Raw genomic sequence first — 26,414 nt, forward strand, 5'->3', positions numbered from 1 at the left:
CTGCAACCTGCTTTCCCATAGGCAGCTCTGCACCGCTGATTCCTACCTGCTGGGAAGTCTGGGAGGCAAAACCATGTGATAGTCACTCAGCAGAGTTTTCCCAGCGGTCCCAAGGAAGGGAGTTTATCCACTGCCTGTGCTACTGGGGCTGAGCTCGCACTCAAAATCTGCATGGGAGGTGCCTTGCTGTCACTTCTTGATCTCCTCTTTTATAATCTCATCCTCACGACAAGATGGCAATGGGCAGGGAGAGTAGTCGTGTAGCTGGAAAGTCACGAGGGATGGGATTTATCTCTGGGTTCCTAAATCAGGTCTCTAGACTAAACCAACCATCCCAGATCCTTCTAAAGGCAGTGGAAGGAGAGAGGTGTCTTTGGAGGATGCTACTTGCTGCTTATCTTGGGCACTGCCTTGCTGTGACATTAATCTCCCTCTGATGGTATTCATTTAACTCCATCAGTTATGCAGGAAATTTAATACTTCACTCAGACTTTGATGTGTAACTTCGAAACTAATCCTGCTTTCTGACCTGTGGCTTTGCCAGTCGCTGTGACAACTTCTCTGCCTGGAGAGAAAACTCCCTCGGGTTTATTAGTGCAGGAGGGGAGGCAGGGACGCACAGTGAGTTTCAGTGCCTTTTTTCACTGGGTTTCTTTTCCTCTAGACCTGGTTCTTCCTTCTGTCTCTGGGAGAATCTGTGAAAGTGTAAAGCAAAATAAATCAGATGTTTTATATTCCTGGTGCTGGTCATGAAACTGAACGGCAGATGGCTTTGCCTGTTGCTCAGTGTTGCTGTGTTTGCCCACTCTGTAGTGGCTATAGGATATGGTGGCTGTGGGTCTAGGCAAAGGCCCTGCTGCCCAGCATCGCTGCACAGTTACCCACACCCCGTGCTTCCATCTGCGTACTGCTCAAGTGACAGGATAAACATCAGTGAGCTTTGAATCCATCCCGCAGCTGAACCAAAAGAAGGGGAAATAAAGCATTGGTGCAAGATCAGTTTCACCAGCATCCCCTGACACATCTCTTCCCAGGCACTGGTCCTTCTTCCATATGTGGGGGAGCCCCAGAGCGTAGCGTCCCCAGCCCCCTGCTTGGTTCCCTGGACTAGCTCTGCAGGTACCTGCTGGGCTGGTCAGTGCTGATCCCCAGAGACCAGACCCCTTGTGCTCCCCGGTCTCTGCCCCCACTACCAGCATCTCAGGCTAGAGGTTGGCACCTGTAGTCTCCAACAACCCCAGAATGATGCTTTTTTCAGTAAGAAGAGGGCAAAGAGGAAACAGAAGGAAGCGTGTTTCTGCTGTTTCATTAAAAGCTTTGATACTAGTGTCCTCTTTTCTGGACCTTCACTCTTAATTTTTACTCACTTCAAATTTAACCAACTTTCATAAGGCCTCCAATTTACTAAGCATTCTTCCCATCTGGGGCTGTTGGGCTCTTGGAAAGATGCCTTCTGAAACTTTGCAAGCCTACAGACAGATGCACGGTCTTAAAAATCGTATTGCTTGAAATCCTGGATGCTCATCCAGCCCCTCGTGTATCAGCCAAGAGAAACGTGATCTCCTGTTTCCATCCAGGCGCAGGCTGCCAGTGCAAATCCTCTTCTAATAAATTAATGTAGTATAATCGAGCAAACCTCTCCATCATTTCACTCTTATTTGGACACTCTGCTGCTGTCTAATTCTAAGTTCCCTTGGAAAAGACCTAGTAGCGAGCTTTATGGACAGAACTGGGATGCCAAGCTCCCCACCCTGGTCCCCAGACCTCATGTTCCAGGGGGTCCTCACCCCCCTGGCCAGCTGCAAGCAGCCACTGCTGAATCGCCATCGGGGAGTCTGGCTGTAGGACCTGACGTGGCAGCTCCAAAACCTGTTGGCAGGAGAGCAGAGCAGAGGGTTAGTGTCACTGTGTCACCGTGCCCCAGGGTCAGAGAGGCACACGGGGACCTTGCCACCGAGGTGTGACATCAGGGTGGACTTTGGCAAAGGGTGGTCAACCTGCCCAGAGGCTGAACTCACCTAGATGAAAGCAGGATGGAGGCAACAGGGACTGTTGCATCAAAGCCCTTTGACTGCAAGTGCCAACCCATGGGTGTTTTTAGGTATTTTCAAGTACAGATTCTCATCATAAATATCTAGTGGAAATAATGAGAGCCAAACACTCCTTACCCAGGGGGATACTAGTACCAGCGGCCAGTTTCTAGGCTTGGAGGCTACTGAACTGGGCACATTGCTGCTCCATCTCAGGGATTTCCCAGCAAGGATCTTGGCTGGCTGGGGAGTTTCCAGCTCTGCTTCCAGTATCTGATCACCCTGGGGCAGATGGGAGGGTAGGAGGAAATACTCCCTAAAGGCTCTGTTCCTTTCCCATATTTTGTGAGTGATCTTTACTTATGCACTCACTCTAGCCTCTTATTATTCAGGAGTTTTTAGGAAAGACCTGGAAGCAAGTAGAAAAAACCCCTGCTGACAAAATATGCAGACAGCCCAGAGGGGGAAGCAGGAGATAACAAAGGGTACGTAACAGGCCCCGGGTGTAAATCTTTAGAGGGTGACTCAGTGGAAAAGAGCAAAGGTTGCAGGCTGTGCTGCCAGGGGAGGGGGCAGGGGAAAGGGTCACTCTCCCAAGGCACACTGTAGCTGTTGCTAACCAGGACATCCCACAGCAGGTCACCTTATCAGTGAGGATGATTCACTGTGGAGGAAATTGCCAAGGGGATCAGGGGATTCTCCATCAGTTGGTAACCTCAAAGCCAGAAGGATGGTTTTGCTGGAAGACATTCAGCAGTGTGAGGTTAACCTGGCGAAATTCTTCACCTCTGCTGAACACAGCAGATGATGTGATATAATGACCTATAGCGGCTTTAAATCCCATTTGGTGACACTCACCTTTTCTACCGTGGACCAGAAGCTTGTGAAAGCAGGCCTTGCCGTCTGTCTGTCTGTCACAGCCACCTCAGCTCCAGCTCTTTCCAGCCACTCCAAACTCTTTTCCTTACCAGGAGCTCTTGATGCTGGAAGGGGAGGGCAGCTTGCCCTCCACTGAGCATTGTGTTATGCTTTGCTCCTCATTTGCAGGGCTCTCTCCTTCCAGCTTCTGCTGGAATCCCTTCGCTTCTGTCCCATGTCAGCTTTTCCATGCCCCATGGTCCTCTGTGCCTTTGTTCTGCGGCCGCTGGTCCATCTTTGCTGCCGTGCCTCTCCGGGGTGTTGGAGTCAGCACCACGTCAGCTCGGCTATGTGCTGAGGCAGGACTGGGCTCACGATTCAAGAAGTTGAAAATGACTGCGTCAAACCAGTTCTTGGTTTGGCTCAAGACCCTTCATTTTTGTTGCCAGAGGCATTGGCGTAGAGTGGTGAAGGCAGGTTTCCAGCACTGCAGGGAAGGGGTTCACAGGGCTGCAGAGACTACCAGTTTGTACATGAGAAAGGGATGCATATTGCGGGAGTTTAAGATTTTGGATGGGAAATCTCAAAGCTTGGATTGAGGAGCAGGATTCCTCCAGCCGCACCTTTTACCCTAAGCAAGGTGCTATTTTAAACTTCCCTTTTCCCATGGAGATTCCCAACAACCCTCAAAGCTCTGATACCACCCCAAAACCCAGGACTTTTTAAAAGTGATGGAGCAGCCTCTGACTGAATTTGAGTCTTTTCTCCTTGTTGCATCCTCTGTTTCTCTCTTTCCTTCTAAGCAACCTTCAGCTGCAAAGTCCCCATCATGCCTCCCACAGCACCTTTTCCTGCCTTGCCACCTTCCTTTTTGTCGCTGCAGCAGCAAAGCACCGACTCTGCCAACAAGCTCCCTCTGTCCTTGCCTCTAAGGGAAGAGAGAAAAACTGAAGGTGCGTGAGCAATTCCCAAATAATTGTACTGGTGGCACTCAAAAGTCTCCAAAAGCCCTCAGCAGAGAGATTTCCTCTTGGTTTTCCCACTCCTGCCTTTGCACGCTGTCACACCCCTGAGCTAGTGCCACACCAGAGTTGGGACCTGGGGGAGAGCTCTGTCTGACGCTCTCCCGTGGATGGGTGAAACCAAAGCCTCGCCTTACTAGAGAAAGAGCTGGGTAGACAGCCTGGCTGGCAACAAAATGATCTGGTGTGGGGCGTGAGGCAGCGGACAGGCAGGATAGGACCTTCTCTGACTGATGATCCACCTTGCTCTACCTAACTGGGGTGCTTCTAATCAGGTTGCTTGCAGCAAACCAAGCTAAAGGCATGATGAAATTTGATGGTGGCATACCTAGTTTGATTCCCGTAACTGCACTTAGTTGGGAAGCATGCAGGTGACGCAGTGGGTCTCAACTGTGACAACGCGGCCTCCGATGCTGGAGAAGGTGATGGACTTTTGCAAGTCACCAGAAGAGCCCTTCCTGAGATGCTCTCCCTGCCGTGCAGCAGGAGACTAGTGACACCTCTGAAAGCTGACATCTTTCTGTGCTTCAGAGCCATTTCAGCTCAGATAGGCAGGAGAAGTTGCCAGGTGGAGGAAGCGACCTGGTAGCCCCTGATTTTGCCATTACAGCCACATGTTTCAAATGTGAAGTCCGTGATCCCTTGCAGGGTGACCATTGATGGGTTGTTTGCTTATGCAGCAGCTGAGCTGCCATCCTGCAAAGGTCACTAACAGCTCTTTAAAGGCCAGTGCTCAAGGATCTAATTGAGAAGCTGATTTGCCCACTCCCCATCTAAGCTATTGCCCCTCTACCCTGGACCGTGCACTGCATTGCCTCTCTCCTCCAGGCTGGAGGCGACTCCTCCATGGGAAACCACAGAGATAATGGAGAAACCTTGGAGTGTCTTCTGCAGCCCCTTGGAGCTCCCTGGGAGCAGATTATGATGCTCTCCTCCAAAACTGTGCAGCACTTTATTAGAGTGATTAGAGGTAAATACAGCCATGCCGTAGTTTGGAAACACCCATTCAGGTGTGCCTGATGGGTACCTCCTTAGTGCTTTTCCAGTTCTTGCATTTATAAACCTGTGCAGACTCTTCCTGCTAAAAGCTGGGTTTTAGCATAGAGGGAGCCTTCCCTGTAGTGCCTCTTAGATAGGGAGGAGCAGACATGGTCCAGGTGTCCTGAGATTGTATGGGACATACTGGCCAGAAGGACCCTTGGGGCCAAGTGTGTCCAGTGTAAAGCTGAGGGCACTAATGAGCCTTAATGGCCCTGGGAAGCCTCACCTGGGCCCTCCACCCACACCAATGGGCCCAGGAGTATATTTAAGCTCAGCCTCCATGCTGGTTAGGCTTCTCAGCCTGGGCAGTAGCCTTGGTACCTGCTCTGTTTGCCCTGTAGCTGCCGTTCCTGGGTGGGCCTGATGCTGCCTTATGCCCTTTCTGTATTAGGGAGTGCTGATGGAGCCTTTTATGAGGACTCAGACTCTGCTGGTGGGGGCACTGCCTGCACTGGGTCACCCTAGCTCATCCCCTTGTGTTGTACGGGGCTATGGATTCTCCAAGGAGCTGTTATTCTCCAAATGTCTCCTTCTTCGTTCTGCTTCCCCTTGCACAGGTCTGTGAGGTAGGTGGGATGTATCCTATTTGTCATGCAATAATCTTCTCTTGGGCCAGGTATATTCAGTACCTGAGGTCTGTTTCTGCTACTAGAGCTCATTGTATAAATGCAATGAGATTTCAGGAGCAATACTGTGCAGATTTATTTTTTTGCTGTAAGATAAACAGCTTAGGAGAAGATATATATTCCTGAAAAGCAGCCCTTTGCATGTTCTGTGAGCAAGGTCAGGAAAGTATCTGACTGGTGCCTGTGTTAGCTGTTTAAAAAGCAAATAATATTCAAAGAGGAGTGAAAAAAAAAAAAACCTCAAACACACCCAGGTAACAACAGTAAATATTGGGCTTTTAAAAGTTTGTGAATCTGTCTTACTTTTCTCGTAAGCCTCTGGGCTTGGGCCAGCCCTTTGTAAGATAGTTTATGTAAGCTGGGTCTGGAAGTCAGAACTGCGCTTTCTCCTGCCTGCTTTTTAGGCTTCCTAGTAAAAAAACTTAGATTGTGCTGCCTGGGTGAGGAAAAGCAGGGAAAACCAGTGCTGAGTTTGTTACGAGACATAAAAAAAAGCTGCTCCCCACCAACCCCGCAGAGAAGCCTGCAAACCCCCCTTTTGCATGGCCCTGTCTGTGCGCTTTGTGCTTTATTGTGTGGAGGTTGCTAGGCTGCATTTCTCAGGGCAGCAACAAAACCTGACTTCTTTTTGTCGTCTTTGTTTCTCCATCCCGCAGCCTGAAACTGGCTGTGAAATGAGCCCCGGGCTTGGATCCTGAGGAGCTGTTGGTTGCTCACGTCTTGGGGGGGGCTCAACAGATGGGGGGTGAGCGAGTCTGGGCACAGTAGGGAGACAGGAGTTGGGTTTACATCTCAATCTGAGGTCCCTCGAGGTCTGAGAAACTGAAGAAAATACTTTGTTAATACAGGGTGGTATTTTCTGTGATTTTGGGGGAAATAGGGCTGGGACCAACTTCAAGAGGTCGCCTGGCCCATCTCCCTGTGGCCGGCTTTACCAAGATGGATGAATGTCTGACCTCTGCTGATGGAGATTTCTCAATTTCTACAGTGAATCTATCCCAGAGCTTCACTGCTATAAAGATGTCTCATCTTGCTGCAATTTTACCTTATTGCTTCTAACCCAGCCCCATTTGACACGGAAAGTTGTTTCTTACCTTCAAATTCCTCTCATAAAGAAGGAACCTTGGCTGTAGCCCTATTTATTTCCCCTCTCACCTTGCAGGTCCTGTTTACCAGACCCCTGCTCTTTCCCTGTAAACCCTTGGTAACCAGCTGAACTAGAGGGTCTGGTTCCCCACTTAAGGCTCTGGTGTATGTTTACTTTTCTACCTTCTGGGAGCTGTGGATGAAGGTCTGGCTTTGAGGAGCTCATCCTACTGCTTTTGCTCAAGCAACTAATCTTGCAGTTATTTTAATCTCCCTCTGCTGCCCTTGTATTAGGCTTTGGCACTGATGAGGGCTTCCTTAGGCTACTGCAAAGCACTTGCTGAAACGAAAAAAAAAATAAATCCAGGAATCTTCTCCTTTTTTTTTTAAGGTTATAACGTTTTCTCCAAGTTGTTGAGATGTGACCATATTTGTTAAAAAACAACAGCGCACATAGGTTTCCCGCCTCCCCTTGCGTTCCATCTTCTCTCTGCATGGTTCATTAGTTTGTAATCTCAACAATTGCTAGGGAAACCTTTCTAATCTTGTCAATTGGCAATGCAACTGCTTTTTAATTTCGTTCTAAAATAGGTTTTAAGGTCAGTCTATGCGTATGTTATTGATTTGAATTCTTGATTTAGTAAGCTGCTGCTTAACAAGATCTTTGCTACGCTGCTTTAATGCCTTTCTCCAGGGGTCAAAGAATAACATTTACAGGGATGGAAGAAGTGTTGGCTGGTAGTTATTTACAAATGTAGTGTATTAAGCTGGGTTTCTTGAACAGCCATTTTGTGTAACTTGCATTCAGTGAAATTAAGGCACTTGAATTACTTTGGAAAATGGTCTGTTTAGGAGAGTTCTGTACTGTGAAGCATGGACATCCACCTGATGTGGATGGCCAATGTGTCCTTTGATCCATGTAGGGCCCATCCCCTCATGAAATGTGTCTGGTCTGAGGTAAGCCCAGGTTAAGCTTTGTGTGCTGTCCACATGAAATCCTACTGATGTGCCTGAAGCACGGTCCTCTCCAGCACCTCTTCTTGTAGATAAATTCAAACTAATAACTGGTGCCCAGTACTTTGGGCTCCCTTTTTGCAGGTCATGTGGTGGGGTGTCACCAGCCTGCAGCCAGACTGGTTCTGGTTAAATTCAGTGTAAACAAAAGGATTTCTAGAGATGCTCCAAGTGGAAGGAATTTAAGAGAACAGAAATAGATTGGAGCATCACTGGCATAGTAACTGATATTTTACTGTTCCTCTTTTTCTTTAAAAAATATACAGACATTAACTTTTTAACAGTGTGTTTTGGGAGAAACACTATAGAAAAACCTTGCAATCCTGCTGTTGCTTCCTATGTTCCATTCTAGTGACTAGTTTTCTTCATTCTCACATGCTTTATTCTTGTAATCAGATGGTTTACTGAACTGAGGTCCCTTGAAGTGATGAAGCTTTCAGAAAGTCAAGAGCCTTCTTCTGTTTGAGAGAAATTACTGGGGTTTTTTTTGATGACACAGTGATATGTTTTAGAAAATCTTCAGGTCATGGTGCACCTTTCCAGCTCTGGTGGTCACTTCTTATTCTGATTAGTGCCAGGGGAGCAGACAGCTCTTGAGTGAGAGCTGCCAGGAGCTCCTCTGCTCAATGGATGCCTTTCTGTGAATGCTGGGAGTAATTTCATAGCATCTAGTCTTCAAGACCTAATGAGAAGATGCTGACATTGGGCTTGTAGAAGTCAGGGTATCCAGAGGACATGAAAAGCCTCATATCGGTGCACACCCAAGTCCTACTTGGCCATTCATTTTTCAGCAGACATGGTATCATCAGCAAGGTCTTTGTTTACATGCTGGGATGTAACTACTAGATTACTTTGAGCATCCAGATGTTGACAGCAAGATATTCCATTTACTGGTGTAACTGAAGCTGGCGGGATACAAGACTAGGCCTGGTTAAGAAACACCAAAGGGGCCAGAGAAGCCAATGCTGGGGTCATCTTTCAGTTGCTTCTAATCTCTGCTGCCAGTGAAAGCATCACCTTGTTACCTAGTGAGGACAGAGAACAAAGTCATGGGTGGTCCCCAGGGGTCTCACTCTAACTGGTATTTAAACTTTTATTCCTCAGACGTAAGGAAATCATGGAAGCTTTCCTGGCTCTGACACATGTATCTTGTTACCCATCAAACCGCTGCTGTGCTCTGGTGTTGGATGTGGCTCTGAGAAAGCCAGAACTTGCTTTGAATTAAAATGATGCTTGATAAGACTCAAGTGCAGCTGAAGAGTCTCTTGTTTCCCTCTTTGGAAAAGATATGCGAGTTGTGAGGCATTAGGCCAAAGCTTGCTGCATTTTATTTACATTTTTACAATTAAACAAGGGGTTGATAAGATTGACAAGGAAGATATGACTTAGGAGCTTGTTAGATAGCAACCTCTAAACTCTCTGGGTGATTTAAAGAACAGTAGGGCATGAAGACTCTCTTTCCAGTGTGAGATTAGAGTAATCAATAATAACATGCTCACTGACATAGAAGTCACTTCTTAAAAGCAATTTATCGTTCATTGAAATGCAGGAGCTGTGGTGTTTGACAAAGACCCAGCAGAATGATGGAGAATATTCCTGAGTTATTTCTTTCTCTTGTTGTGCCAGCAAAGAGCAATCAATCATATTTAAGGAAGTGTTTTTTTCCTCTGTGATCCCCTGTAGTTTGGGGGAAACAGTATCCAGGGGCATTAATTATTTAATCTGCATTGCTTTCTTCCTCTACGTGTGAGGTCTGTGTGCTGTGCTGGGAAGTGGGGCCAATATAATTCCTGGGCTGTATATTGGGACTTAGAGCTTGAGTGTTTGAATTTCTTTTTTTTTTTTTGAGGCTAACCCTGGAGACTCAGCTCCCTCTATGGTCAAAAGAGGGAGAGACACCTTCCTTCAAGGGGTCTTTCAGTCCAGATTATGCTCCTCCAGAGTTTCATTGTTTAGTAGCTCAAGTCTTGCCTCCTCCTAAAATTGTGGTGTAAATCCCACTCAGGGTGGTAAATCTCTCAAGTGTAAGAGCTGTGAATTGAATCATGGGCTTGGGCCAATACCCCTACTATGGTGTGATGAGGTGTAAAAGCATTTGCAAATGAATAATCAGGACCGGCATGGAAACACTGCTCTGCTAAAACACAATAGACCTTAAAATGCCTTTGTATTGCACTGAAAATCTGGCAAGAAATTGATGTTTTTAACGTGTTAGGCACTCTGGCCTCGGGGCTGCTGGAGGTGAGATGAAGCTAATGCAAAGGAACTGCAAGTACCTGTTTTTGGTTCAGTGTTTGGTTTTTTTTTCCCCAGCTAGGAGCCTGTGTGGATTTACTGCAATTATGAGCCTGTGGTTTATCAGACTAGAGGAACCCCTTAAAGGATTACAGAGGGATGCAGAGATGGGATCTTAGGTATGCATCCTCAGTCGCTGAGCAGAGGTGGGTTTGGCATCTCCAGATGCCTCTTAGCAGGGCTGTAAGGCATGATGTGGGCAGCAGTTCCTCCTCCCTGGCTTTAGGAGCTTAAATTATAAAGATCAGTTTAGTAGCTTGGTCACATCTGAGCCTGTCTGTTGTGAGCGGGAGAGCAAGGGACACCTCTGAAGGCAACGTTGGTTGGGGTGTTCCTACTGCTGAATCTTCTCCATCAGCTGCAGATAATGCTGCTCAGGCACTTCAGTGAAGTGGAATAAATCTCAGCTGTGGTTTCTGTGCCACACAGATAGTGAGGAGCAGTTATACAGTCGTCTTGGGCTAATTCCCATCATGGGGCTGTTGAGAGTCATTTGCTGTCATTAGACTCAGAAGGGGACCATAAGCGCTCTTACATGTCTGTGCACCGAATGCAGTGGTTGCAGCTGTGGCTGTATTATAGGAACAGATCCCCTGTGAAGCTTGGAGATAACAAACCGCTATGCATGAGCACCTGCAGGTTTTCCACGATGGGCCGTACTATTATAACTATGGGGCTGTTAGCTGACTTCCAGGTACCCATCTTGCAATCAGCTTTCTGGGGGTTTTCACCGTGCTGAGGCTCTATTTGCTGTGCAATATGGGACAGTCAATATTTTATATCCCTGTTACCGAATATGTTTGGTGTCAGCGTGTGAGAGCAAAGAAACGTATATGGAAATTCTTTGGCAAATATATGACACCTGAGAAATTTTGGCTCTGTTTGGTAAAAAGCATGGCTTTTAATTTCTGCTCGCTTGCCTTGCAAAACGCTGGGGTTTCGGTGTTGACGGGGGGAGGGTATTGCTGCTTTCTCCCCTGCCTCCAGACTGAAGCTTAGAAAGTTTTTCCACTGACAAGAAGCTCTGAAGAAATCAATGGGAAACCAATTGCAACACTGAAAGTGCAAGTCGAATGTGCAAATATTACTACAGCTGCTCTGAAGCCAGGACCACGAGGCATTTGTTGCAGTAATCCAAAGCTGGTTGGAGAGGTGCCCCTGGCAGGGAGCAGTGCCTCTACCTAGTCCTTGGCAAGCAGGATTTTCTCCGAATTCAAACAGCTGCTGCTGGAAAGGTGTTAGAAGCTGCCTTAGTTGTGGTTTAATTGTCTAGTACCAGCTTATATTGCTTTCCAGCCTGGACTGAACTTATTCTACCAATGGAGTGGTAAGAAGTTTGTATCCAAGTATTTTAATATTTGGCTAATTCAGCCCAATGGTAAAATTATTGCAATTATACTGGGAATTCTTGTCATCTTGATTTTACAAGCCTGGTTTATTTTTAATGTTTGTTTTGCAACTCTCAGGAACATCACCTGATGCAATATTGTGGGGGTGGGGGAAACAACCAAAATTTTCTGGAGTGATGCTAGTGTGCTGCTTGGATGGCTGACCAAAGCCGGCATGCAGCAGGATGTGGTAATTCATGGAATTGCTCCAAATTGGGCTGGATTTTGCTGCTCAGGGTGGTGAAACACTGTCAAAGTGCTTGTGCAAGCACCAACTGTTTTAAAAGGTAGCTGAAAGTGTGAGGATCTCATCCAAACCTTGTCTGATGTCCCTTTGCATGTAGCCTGTGCTATGCAATTAAACCAGAATGTGATATAATGATTCCCTACGCAGTTTTAAGGGCATAGTACTGGAAAGCATCTCACAGATGACTTAACCCAGGCTTCTGAACTGTGGAAGACAGTCCAGGGTCGAAACCTGAGCTCTGCCAGCTCCTTGGTGCCCATAACCTGTTCCACACTGAGACCTGAGGACCAGCAGTGATCCACAGGACTAGAGGGGATATGTCAGGTGAAGTTCCCAGGTGACTTTTCGTTGCTGTGGCTGTTTTGGGCCCTGTTGCTGCCTTGAAAGGGGGACACTAACAAAGCAGGCATGCAAAGAAACACCCCACCCCCCGCTCTGGGTGAGGACTTTTTCAGCTTCTTGCACCCAGGGCACTCAATAGAGAGGGCAGCAATGTGGTACCCAAGGGCATCTGAGAACACCAGGGCCTGCCTGCAGGAGAAATACAACCTTTAATTTTTTTGGAACCTCTCAGTGCGTGTCTAGAGGCTTTCCTGGGTCAGTAAAGATGGGGATTGATGGTAAAATCACATGCATACAAACGCACTAGGAAGACTGTGCTTACACTGATGCCATTTGGTCCATCTAGTCCTCTTATGCCACTGGTCTTTAATAAATCCAGTGCCTTTGGAAAGAAACTTGTCTCTTAAGCAGGACAATTGAACAGAGATCAGAGGGATGCAAAAGCAGGCATGAAATCAGGACAGGAACAAGGGCAGAATCCCAGGGCAACAGTGGTGACAGGAAGGATGGTGCGAAGGACGAGAGGGTAGCGCTAGGACATGCCTGGAGTGCTGCAGCAAGGTGTCACCTCCCAGCTGACCCTTAAACACCTCTTCTGTGGGTACTCATTGGGCCAGGAGGAGGCTCGGTGTCCTTCGAGCAGGACCGTTCCCTGGAAAGAAAAACCTAAAGTGTTCTTGCCGTTAATATTATCAGAGACATCTGGTCTGGCAGCACTGGGGTTAGCACTTGCAAGAAACCCTCAGGCTGGCCAGAAAATGTAGATGTTTGGATCTGCGCTACTCAGCATCTTGGATTGTTCAAATTATTCAAGGAGTTGAACATTTCCTGTTTTCAGCTTGTGGTAGATGGTGTCTCATGCTAACAGCTCAGTACTTGATAGGCTTTTTTCTTTTTTTTTGGAAAGGTAACAAACATTTCTTTTGGGAAGCCACATGTAGGGCTGTAAAACTGGACAGGAAAGGGGAAAAATAATCCCCTTGTATCTGTTTTTGTTCTAGAGAACTGCTGCTCTTTGATTTGCCATTTCCCAACCTTGTGCTGCAGTCATCAGGCTAAGTAATTTCCTAAGTTTCTAGGGGGAAAATGATGAAAATATATTACCCTGTGTTCTTTAACTTCTGTAGAGTTTATATAAAACCAGAGCTTTGTATTTCTTTTTTAATATCTATACAAAACTCATAACACAAATACTTTTTTCCAAGTGCTCATATTTCAGCAATTTGAGTAGCTTCTGTCCTGAACAACTTGGAAACAAGAAAAGAAATGGGATTCCTTTTGATTCCACCAATTCCAGTGTAATTTTCTGTAAGACAAGAGCCTATGCTGCCTGCCAAAAAGGAATACTGTACAGTTGTTTTGGGAACTGAGCCCATACGTGCACAATACAAAGTTGCGTCAAGGAAAGAACTTTGCTAGTGTAGAAAATAGCTACTGGTTTTGATATGTTTAGTTATAAATCAGACAAATCGACTGGAAAATTCTAGGTTAACCAGACGTAATTTTTAAAAAAACCCATGTTAGGCTTTCATGGTGAGGGCCCTTTGAGCTCGTTTGTTTTTATATTGCTTTTTAGAAGTCTGTTCCTCTGATTGGTATGAGTTTTCTTCTAGTCCTCATCCCTCAAAGGTGTATTCATATGTTTAATTTTATGCACTGTAAATTTTGATTAAGTTTGCGCTGTACTTTGAGTTGAGGATTAGAGCATCTGCTCAAGACCAGATTTGCCTCTGTAGGTCTTTGGGGTAAGCTGGGAGAAGAAAGCTCCTGTTGATGAGGGTCTAAATAAATACATTTTCATGGAGCAGCCAGGCTGGCTGACTGCACCTGGCTCAGCCTCTGCAACCGATTGCACCCGTGTGCGCATTGACGTTGTGTGCAACATGGCAAACAAAACCTAAAAGGGCACAGATGCAGTTTTCTCTGAGGCGATCGGGGGCTGTAAGCAGCCTAAATCTGGCCTGTCCTCACAGCACCTCACAGGTCCTGCGTGACATGGATGCGAGCAGTCGGATCAGAGCACGCTGTGCTGAAATACATCACGCTCGGTCTTTGCGAATGAGGGTTATGTTTGTAAAAGCTGATCAACGGGTGCATGAATTGGGATCCCATGCGATGGGTTGCACCCCAGCAGCCACTTGGCTGATCTCTATGGGCTTGCATGTGCTGTGGCCATCTGCCATATGTGAGCCATGGAGCAGCGGAAGGGAAAGGGAGAGGAAATATTACTCTTTACTGTCAGTCTCTTATCCTCTGCTGGCCCAAGACTTGTACAGAACCACACTAACAAAACAGACTACATGACAGAAGTGTGATTTGGGCTGTGTTAGTATCATAGATGTTTGGATGGAAATATGAATTTTGAGCCACACAAACCACTGTGGGGAACACCCCATTTACTTGCTGCTTCTACCTTCTGTTCGTAAGTAGGGGTCAGACTTTTCTTAAAAGGATTCAGCTAACTATATCACTGGGTTTTTATGAGGTTACCTGCTTAGCTGATGAACTGCTTACAGACTGCATCTGCCCTGTACTAGTTATGGACACTATTGTGGATGTTCAGTGTGGTATTGCTCCTGTTGTTTGATTAGGCAAAGATGGCATCTCCTTCTTGGGCCTTTCACATTCTCCAAACAAGCAAGTGAAACTGGTCAGTGGACTATTTCTGTCCCAATTCAAGCCTCGGCTAAAACAACATTAGCCTGCAACACATGTGACTTTAATTTTATTGACCCTGCTTTTATACTTCAGAAGCATGTCGTCTTGAAATCGAACAAAACACAGCTCCACACCCTTGCTGTGCAGCTGTGAACTTCAGATCCTCATGTTATGACCCTTTCCAGCAGGGTTGGGTCCTGGGGCTGTGTGGGGTCCTTGGCTGCATGCTCTGGATTCCTGGCCGTGCAGCACAGAGGGCTTAGCCAGTGCAGTGGGGTGGAGGAACCCTTCGAGGTCCAGATCTGCTGACTTGACAGCTACTTGGTGCTCTTGGTGTGGCTGACAGCTTCTAGCAACTTCCCAGTGATGCATAATGTGGTCTTTAATCAATTAGCAGGGAATGTAGGAAAGGAAATGAGTGTGGGGCGAGATACAATGCATACATCGTGATCTATTCTAGGAAGCCAATGTGTTTCTCATTTCCATCTCCTACAAGCCATGGCTGGATGGAGCAGAGACTAATTCCTGCCCATTGCTGAAGTGGGGAGCAATGTTTCTTGTAGGAGCTTATTGTACCTTCCTCCTGTCTGAGAATTATGGCTGGAGGTTTGCTAATGGCTTACCTATTGATTTGTTTCTTAATGTGGTGTTGGTGATATGCTTAGGTAGGCAACATTAAACTGCTTGTAAATGGCAAATATGAGTCCTGTGGAATCGGAGAAAGTAATTCAGTCTTCTGATCTGATGTAGATCAAAAGCCTTAAATCTACATCAAATCCCGTTACTTCTCCCTGTCTTTTAAAGGCTAGCCCATACTTTCTCTTCAGAAGTGCCACAGATCTAAGCCAAATGGGGTTGAATAGGTGGAGCTGTTAGTACCTTCAACTACAACAAGAATGCAATATCCCTTTAAAATAATCACCAAAAATGTTTAAATCTAATTTTTCCTCTGCCTTGTGAGGTTGTCTCACCAGTGTCTGTTGAAGCCGGGGCGCTGCAGCCACCTGAACTGAGAAGCACTGGCTTGTGCTGCTCCATCGCAGCTTCTTTTGCTCCCCTCAGCCAACTGGTTGCTGCTTGCTTGCAGGAGTGAGCAGGCAGTGTTGGGGCCAAGAGAAGAAGAAAGAGGGGTTTTCTTTCCATTCAGAAGGTTATTATAATCCCCTCTTTTCGTTACTTTGTGGAAAGAGGAAAAAGCACTCCTTTTTTTCATACTCAATTGCTTCCAGACTTTTTGCATCAACCCCTCAACCAATTAGTCCTGCTGGCCTGGACTCAGTGACAGTTTTTCCCTTATGTAGCCTGTAATACCCGCACACAGCCCTGCTGGCAGAGAGGCTCTCAGAGCATCACAAAACCCGGACTGACTTGGGTTTTTTCTCTCTCCAGCTCCTTTTCCAAAACAGCCTTTAAGGAGGGTGCAAGAGCTGTTTTAGCATGGACAATGCTGGCAGGCACCTTGGTTGGCAGAGTAGAGGTGGCTAGGCTGGGGGTCTGCCGGAGGGGTCCTCATGGCATTGCTGGGAGGCTGCAAGTGCCAGGAGTGATCATCCTCCAGTAAACCTACCCTCTTGGCCTTATTCTGCACCAGACTCTAAGTCAGCTCAGGCCATGCCATGCAAGCAGCCTGACTTGTGCTCCTCAGCTACAGGCTCCCCTTCCCAGCCCTTCGTGGGGCCAGCAGCAGCAGAAATGGATGGAGAGCAGGGTGAGGAGCTCAGGTGATGGTCGGCTGCTCCTGGGAAAGGAAACTCTCTTCTCTGTGCAAGGGCAGCTGCTTTGGCACAGCCACAACACTAATTCTGTGACCTGAAAGGAAAAGCCAAGGTATTTTCATTTTTTTTTCACCTGAATAGTGGCAAAAGTAATTTCTGTGTGGGCTGCAGAGGACCTGTGTGATGGACCAGAGAGAAATGGAAACCCTGGTTTAAAGGCATATAGTAACCCTAATCTCCATGAAGTAAGTCTCCCAGTTTCAAGACAAGTTCTTAAATTCAGACATAAGGCTGTGAAGAAGCTTTGGAGAAGTGGTCTGGCTTTTGAGGCTTGTAAGCTGTTATTACTCTAAAGGAAAGGATGTTGCAGAACCTCAGCTCTCTAATGGCTACAAGCTTTCAGTTCTCAGTCTAAATGGATTCAGGGCCAACCTGTACCTATTTGTTTTCATGCCACCATTGTCCTTTCACTCAAACAGTTCCTTTCCTTCCCTGGTGTGTCTTTTCCTCCCTCACCCATGTATTTATAGTGAGATACAGTATTCCTCTCTACCTGTGCTTTTAGCCAGATTAAACAAACCAAGCTCTAGGTTTCCTGGTATTATGTGAAGGTGAGTGTAATAAAGATTAGCAAGGCTTGCAATGATACATCCTAAAAGGCTTTTTTCCAGGGGTGAAGGAACAAATAAAACTTTCTTTCTCCCCCTTGAGAGCAAAATGTTACTTAAACATAAACGTGTTTTTTTTAAAGGTATTTTCCAAATAGCAACATTTTTCTGGAACTTTGGGGGCCTCAGTGCTTATTGCGGAGTTTTTTTCAATTGGAAAACACAGCACTTTCGGGGTCGCACTTTCAGGGTTGTCTCATAGATGCTTTCTTGGCAAGTGCATGGGAAGAAGACCTACTTTGTGAGACTGATAGTGGGTTAGTAACAGATCTGTCTGTTCCTTTTTCTGCTAAAAAGAACATCTGATATCTAGGAATACTTCTAAAAACAATCCCACAAGGGCAGTTTTTTTTGAGATAAAAGTACTGTCTGGTGATTTACTTAAGATGCCATCTTGTGTGAGGAGACAGCTTGGATGGCATGGTGACAGCCAACGAAAACAGTTATGGCTTGTAAATACAGCACAGAGTTAAATATTTGTACTGACTAAAATGCCAAGAGCTGATACTTGTACACCCATTTCAAAACACTGTAAAAACAAAAGCATTGGAGGTTAAGTGCAATAATCTAAAAAAACCACACCTGAATCTGCAAGAGAATAAATAGAGGTATACATTTTAAAACCAAGAAGTGTTCTGGAGTGACTGACCAGAGATGCTCAGTTTTAGTTTTAATGAACCTAATGTCTTAACAGGTTTGAAAGCTTGCAACAAAAGCTGCATCTCAAGCACTTTATTATGGATACAAGGGGCATCAAAAAAACCTGCAGGTTTTGATTCAGCTCTGGCAAAGACACCAATGAGTATTTAATAACTGGTTTGAGTGTGGCCTTCAGACTCTGCTCTCCAAGAGCTCCTGTGTAGGCCCAGGTAAAGACAGGCACTTGTTCCTGCTGCCAGCTCCAAGGAGAGGGGCTGTTGCTCAAGGTCATGCATCAGGCCGGTGGCAGAGGCAGCAGCCTGTGACACACTGAGCTGCAGTCACTCCATGCATTAGTTTCTGGGCTGGAAATGAGCCAAACACTACTGTGGTATTTGTCTAATTCACACCACTTACTGGCAACCAGAGCATCCGCTTCTTTTTGCCATTACCTGTCTTTCCCTCTTCCAGGTTGCTTTTGGTTCCCCAGAGGTAGCTGCCCACCCCTGGGACGTGCTCCCTAGAGCTGTGAAACATCCCATGGCTACCTCCTTCTTTGCAAACTGGATGCTATGTAACTGGAAGCATCCTGTGAGGAGTGACTTTATCTTATTAATACTTATAAATATCTGAAGGGTGGGTGTCAAGAGGATGGGGCCGGATGTTTTTCAGTGGTGCCCAATGACAGGCCAAGGGGCAATGGGCACAAGTTGGAACAAAAGGGGTTCCAGCTAAACGTGAGAAAAAACTCTTTCCTGTGCAGGTGCCAGAGCAGGGGCACAGGCTGCCCAGGGAGGTTGTGGAGTCTCCTTCCCTGGAGACATTCAAAACTCGCCTGGATGCAGCCTGGTGTGCCTGCTCAAGCAGGGGTTGGTCAAGATGGTCTCCAGAGGTCCCTTCCAACCCCTGCCATTCTGTGATTCTGAGACTAAGGCCTCTGGGTTTGCCTAGTTTGGAGAAAAGGAGGCTGAGGGAACACCTCATTGCTTTCTATGGCTTCCTGAGGAGGTGCAGAGGGAGGAGCTGAGCTCTTCTCCCTGGGATCCAGTGATCCCGTGTGGGAATGGTTAAAGGGAGGTTCAGACTTGCCATTAGGAAATATTTCTTTACCAAGAGAGGGGTCAAACACTGGAACAGGCTTTCTAGAGAGGTGATCAATGCCCCAAGCCTTTGGACAATGCCCTTAATGACATGCTGTAACTTTTGGTCAGCCCTGAAGTGGTCAGGTGGTTGGACTAGCTGATTGTGTAGGCTCCCTTCTAGCTGGAACTATTCTGTAACACAATTTCTTCTAAAGGCTGTTTCCCACAACTTAAAGGCCCTTTGGATGTTTGCCTGGTGATGATTGCCCTGGATGCCTAAAAATTGCTGTGCTTGTAGGAGGCTGGTCCCAAACAATACTCTGCTTGTTGTGTTTGAAACCCAGCACCTAACCTGTGTCTTGTGGGTTCACACCTGATCCACCCAACACAGAGTTTAATGCTATATTGACTGGTACCTCCTGCCTTACATTTTGCACAGAACAAAAACTTTGTTCCAAAAAAATGCAGGAACACTGTGTATGTGACAAATGAATCACAGAATGGTTTGGCTTGGAAGGGACCTTTCGAGGCCATCTAGTCCAACCCCCCCCATGGTGAGCACCTCTTCAACTAGATCAGGTTGCTCAGAGCCTTGTCCAACCTGACCTTGAACGTTTCCAGGGATGGGGCCTATGAGGTCGTAAAACCAGTGATATGGGTGAAGAGCAAGTGGATGCTGGAATAACCTCTGAATAAAACTTCCCATCAGCTTCAACTGATCTTTTGCTAACCAAGTGTTTGCCATGCACAAGGATGAATGTATTAATGCAGTGCCCTCGAAGAAAGAGGGATTCCTTGTGTTTTGCAGCAGCTGATTAGATTCAAGCTCTGACAACTGCTTGCTTGTTAATTCTTTAAATTGTTGTTATCAGGAGCTCTTGTCTGTGGAAGCTTCCCTGATTGAAGTGTTGTGAAGGAGCTCCTCAGACCTGAGGTGTCAACACTGGGCAGAGGTCAGAGTGGGTTTATAAATAGCCATTTTCTTTTTTTTCGGAGTTTTGCAGGCTTTTAATCAGAAGTCGGCGTTTCCCCATGATTTCCACTGGTTTTGCAACCTTTACGTCAGGATTGCGGCCTAGGCCCAGGCCTCACCAGGCCGCTGCGGCTCCCCCGTTCCCGCCGCCCCTCCCTTCGGGCGGGAGCGCGCGCTGCCCAGCAGGGGGCGCTGTCGTGAGGGAGCGGCGGGGCGGCGCCGGGCAATCTCGGTGCCGGGGCGGGGAGGAGCGGAGCGGGGCCGCGCCGGGACCCCGCGAAGCCCGGGAGGAGGAGGCGGCGGCCGCAGCGATGGTGAGCGGGGGAGCGTGGGGTGGTGGGTCCCAGCCTCGGCCCCGGCCTACGGAGCGGTGAGGGATAGGGGCGTCCCGGCGCGGCCTGCGCCGGCCCGGCCCTGAGGCAGTGAGGCCGGGGCCTTGTCCGGCGGGGGCTCTTGCTCGCCGCCGCTCAGGCCGAGCTCGGTCCCCGGCGAGGGTGCGGGGCGGGCGGCTCCGGACCCCCGCCGGGCGAGACCCGTGCTGTGCCCCTAACGGGGGGGTGACGCTCTCGCGGGCCTGCCAGCCTTGCAGTGCTTTCTTTGCCTCCCACAGGTGTCTAGTTTCAGGGTAGGGAGGGTTAGAAATGGTATTTTCTGAGAGCTCTGTGCATTTATTTCAGTGGGGTGGGGTAGAAATTGTATTTTCTGCTTGCAGTGGGTTTTGGTGAAGGTGCCTGAGCGTCTGCTAAAAGTTATCTGGCTAATAGAAACCCTGGTTACGTTTTTTTTAGGGTCTTTAAGTAGTAGAGAAGCAAACTCTTCAGTCACAGTCAAGATTGGAATATAGTTGGCTGTGGCATGCAGTTTCTGAGTCCTCAAACCTGGAAGGAGTGTTATCTCTTTTTGTTCCCCCAGGAAGGTGCCTTGAAATCGTGGCTGCTGCCGGGTGGTAGATGAATAGAGCATCATCTCTGGCCAACAGCCTTTCCCCACTCGGCTGTTGGTGCCCAAACACTCAGGTGCTGCTTCCTCTTCCCGCTCTGGCTTGGAGCTGTGCCCAGCCACCGTTACCACCTCGGTGTGGGGGACGAAGGCAGGGCCCGGGGCATGCCTTGGTGTCTGTCAGCATACATAGACTGGGACAGCATCGAGAGTTTGCACGGCTTGTGTTTCAGTTGCTTTCGGTTGCCAAAAGTTAGTTCTTTTGGAACTGGGTAAATGCTGCGCACCTTGTGCACGGTGTGGTCTAGACTGGCCTGGGGGTTGCTGGAAGCATGCTGTGCGGTCAGGCTGTTCTGGCCTTAGTCTCTCCGTGCCAAGGCTTTGTGGAGAAAACAGCTACTTACTGTGTCTAGAAAACCTGTGCAGGTTTGCTAGCTTATTCGTTAGACTAGATGGCAGCTTTTGCACAGGGTTCCTGGCTTCTGGAAAGCTGACAAAGTTGGCTGCATACTCAGGGTCTGGAGCTTTCTCTGGAGAAGCACTGATATATGGCATTTTTCCTAAATTGTAGTTTGAATCTGTGATCCTCCGTAGGACCTTAGCAAGAGGGACTGTGAGGCACTGGAAATAATCTTACCTTGATGCAGAAAAATCTTGCTTCCCCCATGCACTGTGCACTTCCAGCCTACTAAGCACAGTTTTCCACTCTTGCTACCCTTACAAGTTATAGATGAATTGCTAACCTGAGCGGGGGAGGATCTGCTCAGATGACGCCTTGCTCCTCGCCTTTGATTTCTCCAGCGCGTGCCTCCACTGTTTGGCAGTGTTAAGATAAACCTAATCATGGCATTTATTGTGTATATGCGTTTTAAATTAGTGTGATAGTGATGAAAACCTTGCTGTGATTGTCTTGGCAAAAGGCATTTGGTAGAGCCCGTTTCTGTGAATAGATATTTTGAGGTGCTGCTTACCTCTTCTGCCAAACACAGGGTTCTGGCAGTAAAAAGGTGTAGTCTCAATCTGATCTCCTCTTGCACCAGCTGTCTCCTACTGCAGATCCCAGCATGTGGTGAGGGTTGTTTCAGAAGGCCTGATCTGTTCACACTCCTTGTTTTTTGGAAACGGAGTGATGCATTTTTGACCTAGAACTATTGCTCTTATTCCCTGTGTCCCAGGTGGTCAAAGACATTCCCTTTCAAGTATTAGCAGGCCTCCCTTCTGGAGTGTTTAGTGCTGAAATCTTTGTGTACTGGCTGAATGTCTGTGGCCCTTTACTCGTTAGTGTAGTGGTAGGGGATTTGAAGTATGTTTTAGTACTGTCCTTAGAGCATGATGTGTAACTGAGATTTGGATTCTGTTGATTGATGTTGTAGTAGAAGGTGTGTTGGTTTCTGCACTGGGCTGTGGTGTCTGTGATAAAATTTTCTTTGTTCCGTTTTTAAAAAGATTTGTGCTTCCCAGAAATTTGCAGCCAAAAGTGGCATGGAAGCCCTTGTGTTCTGAGCACTTCAGTTTCCTTCACCCCTCAGCTCATCAAGATCCATCCATGCCACGTATTGGGAAGGGCACGTGACTAGATGTCACGGGGCTGCAGGGTTTTGCGTGTTGGTGTTGATAAGACAGTCATTGACGATCCTGTGCTGTGGTCAAAGTTGCCCAAGAATAGGGCCCTTAATGTATAATAGCAGCATTCAGTTTGTGCTGATACTAGGGGTTTTGTCGGGGGCTTGCATAACCCTGCTAGGAAGCCGTGCCAGATCTTGGTGCTGCCTTTGTTCGTGGATGCCTGTTCCCAGAACAATTGCCATGCTATCCTCTGCTTTCAGACAGCTCCCGCCAAGACTTTGTCTTTTAATGTTGCGTTTACCTCTGCGTGGCACTGAGCTGCTCACAAAATGTTTGAAATAAATACCCGTTTTGTTCTCCAGAAGGCATGCAGGAAGGACTGCGTGATCCGCATCTGAGAGGATGCCGAGTGGAGGAATGAACAAATGTGTCCAGATGAGTCCCAGCCACAGGGAACTGAGCGTGTCTCTTACCCTAATTATTGTGGATGCTGGGAGAGGATGTTTACTTGTAGAAACTGCACCTTCTTAGAACTGGTGACCCACGAAGAGATCCATAATGGGTTCACACAGGGTAACTATTGAGTGAATCCTGTCTCTTATGAGATTGAGGTCTGTGTTACCTGGAATGGGCCTAGATGTGTGCAGAGACTTTGCTTTTATAAATTGGTTTGTTGTAGTGAGCAAAGTGAACAACAGGTAACATCATCTCATGTGTGTTTTGGATTAAATGAAATTTGAAATTGCATGTAATTTCCTTTGGACTCCTGTAAAACCACACATTTGTGGAGCCTCGAATCAGCCTTTTTCCATCTTGTTTTGATAGTTTTATGTTTATTCTTTGCAGTGGAAGCCAGGATGCTGCTGGTCTTACTGAGTTGCTGCCTTGTTTCTGTATGGGAGCTATAATTACTCATTGTCTAGCCACTTGCCTTGAAGTCTCAGGCCCGGTGGGATAGTCCATATACATTTGTTTTGCATATGCTGTATATGGAGAAAAAAAAGCCACCCTCTGGGGGAAAAAAAAAAGGGTTTTAGTATGGCAGTGGTGGAAATAAATGCGATGCAGAAGAAGCTGGTGGTACGAGAGGGCTGTGGCAAGATGAGTGTCACCTGAATGTGTGTTTCTTTCACTTAGTTCAGCCCATACATTTAAAGGTTTGTGATTCTTGATTTCTGAGAGGTCCTGTGTACAGTAGCACTCTGTATGCCCACATCCTGTGAGGGGTGCAGTGCACGCAGTCCAAACCTCAAGCTATAATTAGGAGCTGACTAACAAATATTCTCTGCCTGGTGCTTATGTAAAGATATTTGTCACGCTGGGGGTGGCAGGGAGGGACGGAGGAGCAGATTCATTACTGGGGTGCGAAACAAAACACTGCAGGCACATGCAGCAACTAGCACCCTCTGAGGTGGCATTGCTCAATCCTGTTTGCCGGCTCTCCGGTAGGAAGCTGGCTGGCTCAAGGCCACAAGTCCAGTCCTCACCTGCGGCTAGGCCAGCTGTGCTGCGAAGTTACGCTGGTCAGGCGTGCCTTTTGTGGCCAGAGCCTGTACTGGCAACAAGGTGTTAGGTAAGGCACTGCAAATTGAAGTCTTCCTCCTTAGGAGCAGAATAAATAAATGAAGCTGCTGTGTTGTTGCTGGTTTTGTGCGGTTTCTTTTCAGTCAGGAAGCCTTCTCTTGGGAAAAACTTGTTGCATAGGAGCACAGGCCTTAATTACAGTGGCAATACCTGTATTCCGTGCGTTACCCTAATCAGAGTTGACCTAGCTCATTCAGTTGCTGTGAGCAGTTTCCTTCTGCCTTGATTTACTACGTGCCCGAGTTGTGCAGCCTCGTTCATCTGCTCTGTTGAAGTGAGGAAAGACAAATGGCAAACACAAATGTTAACAGAGGTGGTCAGAGGGTCATTGGTTTGGGAAAATGTGTGGATTCAGGTGAAAGCTGAGGATGTGGTTTGATCTTAGCAATTCCTACCTGCATAGTGAGCCTAAGACTCATGCTATTGCTTAAAATAAACTTGCCTTTAAAAGACACTTTTATTCTGTGGCCCACTTTAAATGTTCTCCTGGGTGAAGGAAGATTCTGCTGATACACCTTTTTTCTGCTCTTCCCAAAGGTAAACTTTAAGGGTGCTCCCACTTTACAGTGTCAGAAGCAGGAGGCACTTGTAACAAAAGTATGAGGTCTTCCACTTTATTGCCTTTCTGTTTCTCTCTCTCTCTTTTTTTTTAATAAAGGCTTATTTAAGTCCTAAAACTTGCAGCTGAGGAAATGTTGTTCTGGCAAAACTGCAAAATCTGCTCTTGTTAGCTTTGGCATTTCGCCCCCCCTCCTCTTTCTTTTCTATCATCTGGGACAGAAGAGCATTACTACAGTTTATTTGTCCTCTTTTGTAGTGGCATAAGTGCTATCCTTGGAACCAGCTCAGCTAGCTAATGGCTTTTAGAAATAAAGTACTAAGGATGTATTCCTAATCTGTGGAGCTAAAAATTCAATACGTAAACTGCTTGGGTTGCTGAGTGCATTAATATTGGTACAAATGAACACTGCAAGTCCTAATGATAGCAATTAGTATTTTATCTGATAGCTAGGTCTGTATTAATGCTCAGAGAATTAAAAACAAATCCTCCAGTGGAGATTTTTCTCCCATGCTTTTTAGTGTGCTCGTAAGTTGGGTTTTTAAACTGCTTCTAAAATAATCCTGTGTCTTGGGAAGGCTTTCTTAAGGAAATAAAACCAGATTATCTACTCTCCTATAATGGGAAGGAAAACCTTTTTTCCTTTTTCTTTTTTTGTCTTTACAAGTAAGCAGGCTGTGGTCTTACATGAAATTCTGTCCTGTAGATAGGCTTAAAATCAGGCCAGCTTGTTGAGCAGTAATAGCAGGGGCAAATGGATGCTATAATCCCACAAAGCTGGAAGTGCATCCCTTCTTATTATGGGTGACAAACATTGCTTTTGGCTGAGGTTGATTGGGGCGGCGGGGGGGGGCCAGAATCCCTGTTTTTTACTGTTATGAGCAGCTCCTTCAGGGCTGGTGAGGAAGGGATTCAAATGGCTTGGCTGAATGGAGGCAATATATTTATTACCCCTGCCTCCTCCCTGTAAAATAAGGAAGTGGTGTAGGGCCACAGCAGGGAGGCTGTAATAAAAACAGGGTATGTTTGAATGCAGCCTTCTCAACGCCCTCTAGTTTCTCTAGGGTAAAGTTAGTAATTGGGAAAGTAGAGGTCTCTCATATCTTGCTGGATACTTTGGGGCAAAGAGGCGCTTTAAAAGCAGAGTGTGTTGTTAGGGAGCTGAGAAGTTGTATTTCATTGCTATCTCGTCTTCCATGCCAATTTTCAGGTTTTTTTAATCCCGCTTTTTAGTATCCACCTAAATTGATCAATCTTATCCTTCAAACTCTTATGAGCATGAAATGACTGAAGGAGAAAGTGAGCAATACAGAGAACTTCACAAAGACTACAGTTTGACAGGGTAAAGTGATCTCGGATTGTTTTTTAAAGCAAGAAAGGGAAAGAAATTCTTAAATGGCTTAGAACTGACATAATGAAAATCTCTTATTTGGTCAAAACTTGGGCTACCGTTGAGTTACCATATCTGTGTCAGTGCTGGTGTGCATGCTTCTAGCATGGCGTAAACTTAAGGTAAAATATTTTGTCTTGCCTCTCAGTGATGGAAAAGCGAGCCGAGGCAGAGGCACAGTGCCTTGTATGTGTGGTAGCTTAAGAGCAGAAAGTCGGATGTTGCTCGTTCATCCCTGATGTCTTTGTTATGCATCTGAGCCTGTTTGCTGGTGATCTGGTTGAGAAAATACCTTTGTGCTGCTGTAGGCTGGGGTGGAGTCCCGCACTGCAGACATCCCACCTGCCTTTTGCTTGGGATCGCTGGAAGTTCAGAGTTGAGCAGCCTGAATTTACAGAGCAGAGCACTGGTTTGATGGGCTCTCGGAAAAGAGAGGACAGAGGGCTTTTCCGGGAGCGTGCTTGCTCCTGTGATAGGATGCAAGATTTGCCACTGGTATTGGTTGCGTCTAGAAAAACTGACTTATTTTTCCCTCCTGTCCCAGTGGAAAGCTGATGTGCTGCAGAACACAGTTGTTTCAGTGGGACGTGTGTGATTTGATAAACAAAATGTGCAGTTGGCTAGGGTCTTCTGTCCAGAGCTTTTTCTAAGAGTGAGATCAATCTCTTGCCAGATTGATTTATTTTAACTTG

At 46.8% G+C, this 26,414-nt stretch overlaps 1 protein-coding gene across 2 annotated transcripts in view; it reads left to right on the top strand.

The window, feature by feature from the left end:
* The first annotated feature begins 19,886 nt into the window (after positions 1–19,886).
* SGPL1 (sphingosine-1-phosphate lyase 1) overlaps positions 19,887–26,414 on the top strand; it is a 31,823-nt gene continuing 25,295 nt past the window's right edge. The window contains exon 1 of one of the 2 annotated variants that reach the window (XM_064464632.1): positions 19,887–19,998. In XM_064464632.1, the coding sequence (XP_064320702.1) occupies positions 19,996–19,998 (3 nt within the window). In that variant the 5' untranslated portion in view covers positions 19,887–19,995. Of the gene's footprint in view, positions 19,999–20,619; positions 20,701–26,414 lie in introns of those variants that run through there. The other variant, XM_064464631.1, reaches the window with a different exon arrangement.

The sequence above is a fragment of the Phalacrocorax carbo genome, chromosome 13 (assembly GCF_963921805.1).
Source record: "Phalacrocorax carbo chromosome 13, bPhaCar2.1, whole genome shotgun sequence".
NCBI lineage: Eukaryota > Metazoa > Chordata > Aves > Suliformes > Phalacrocoracidae > Phalacrocorax > Phalacrocorax carbo.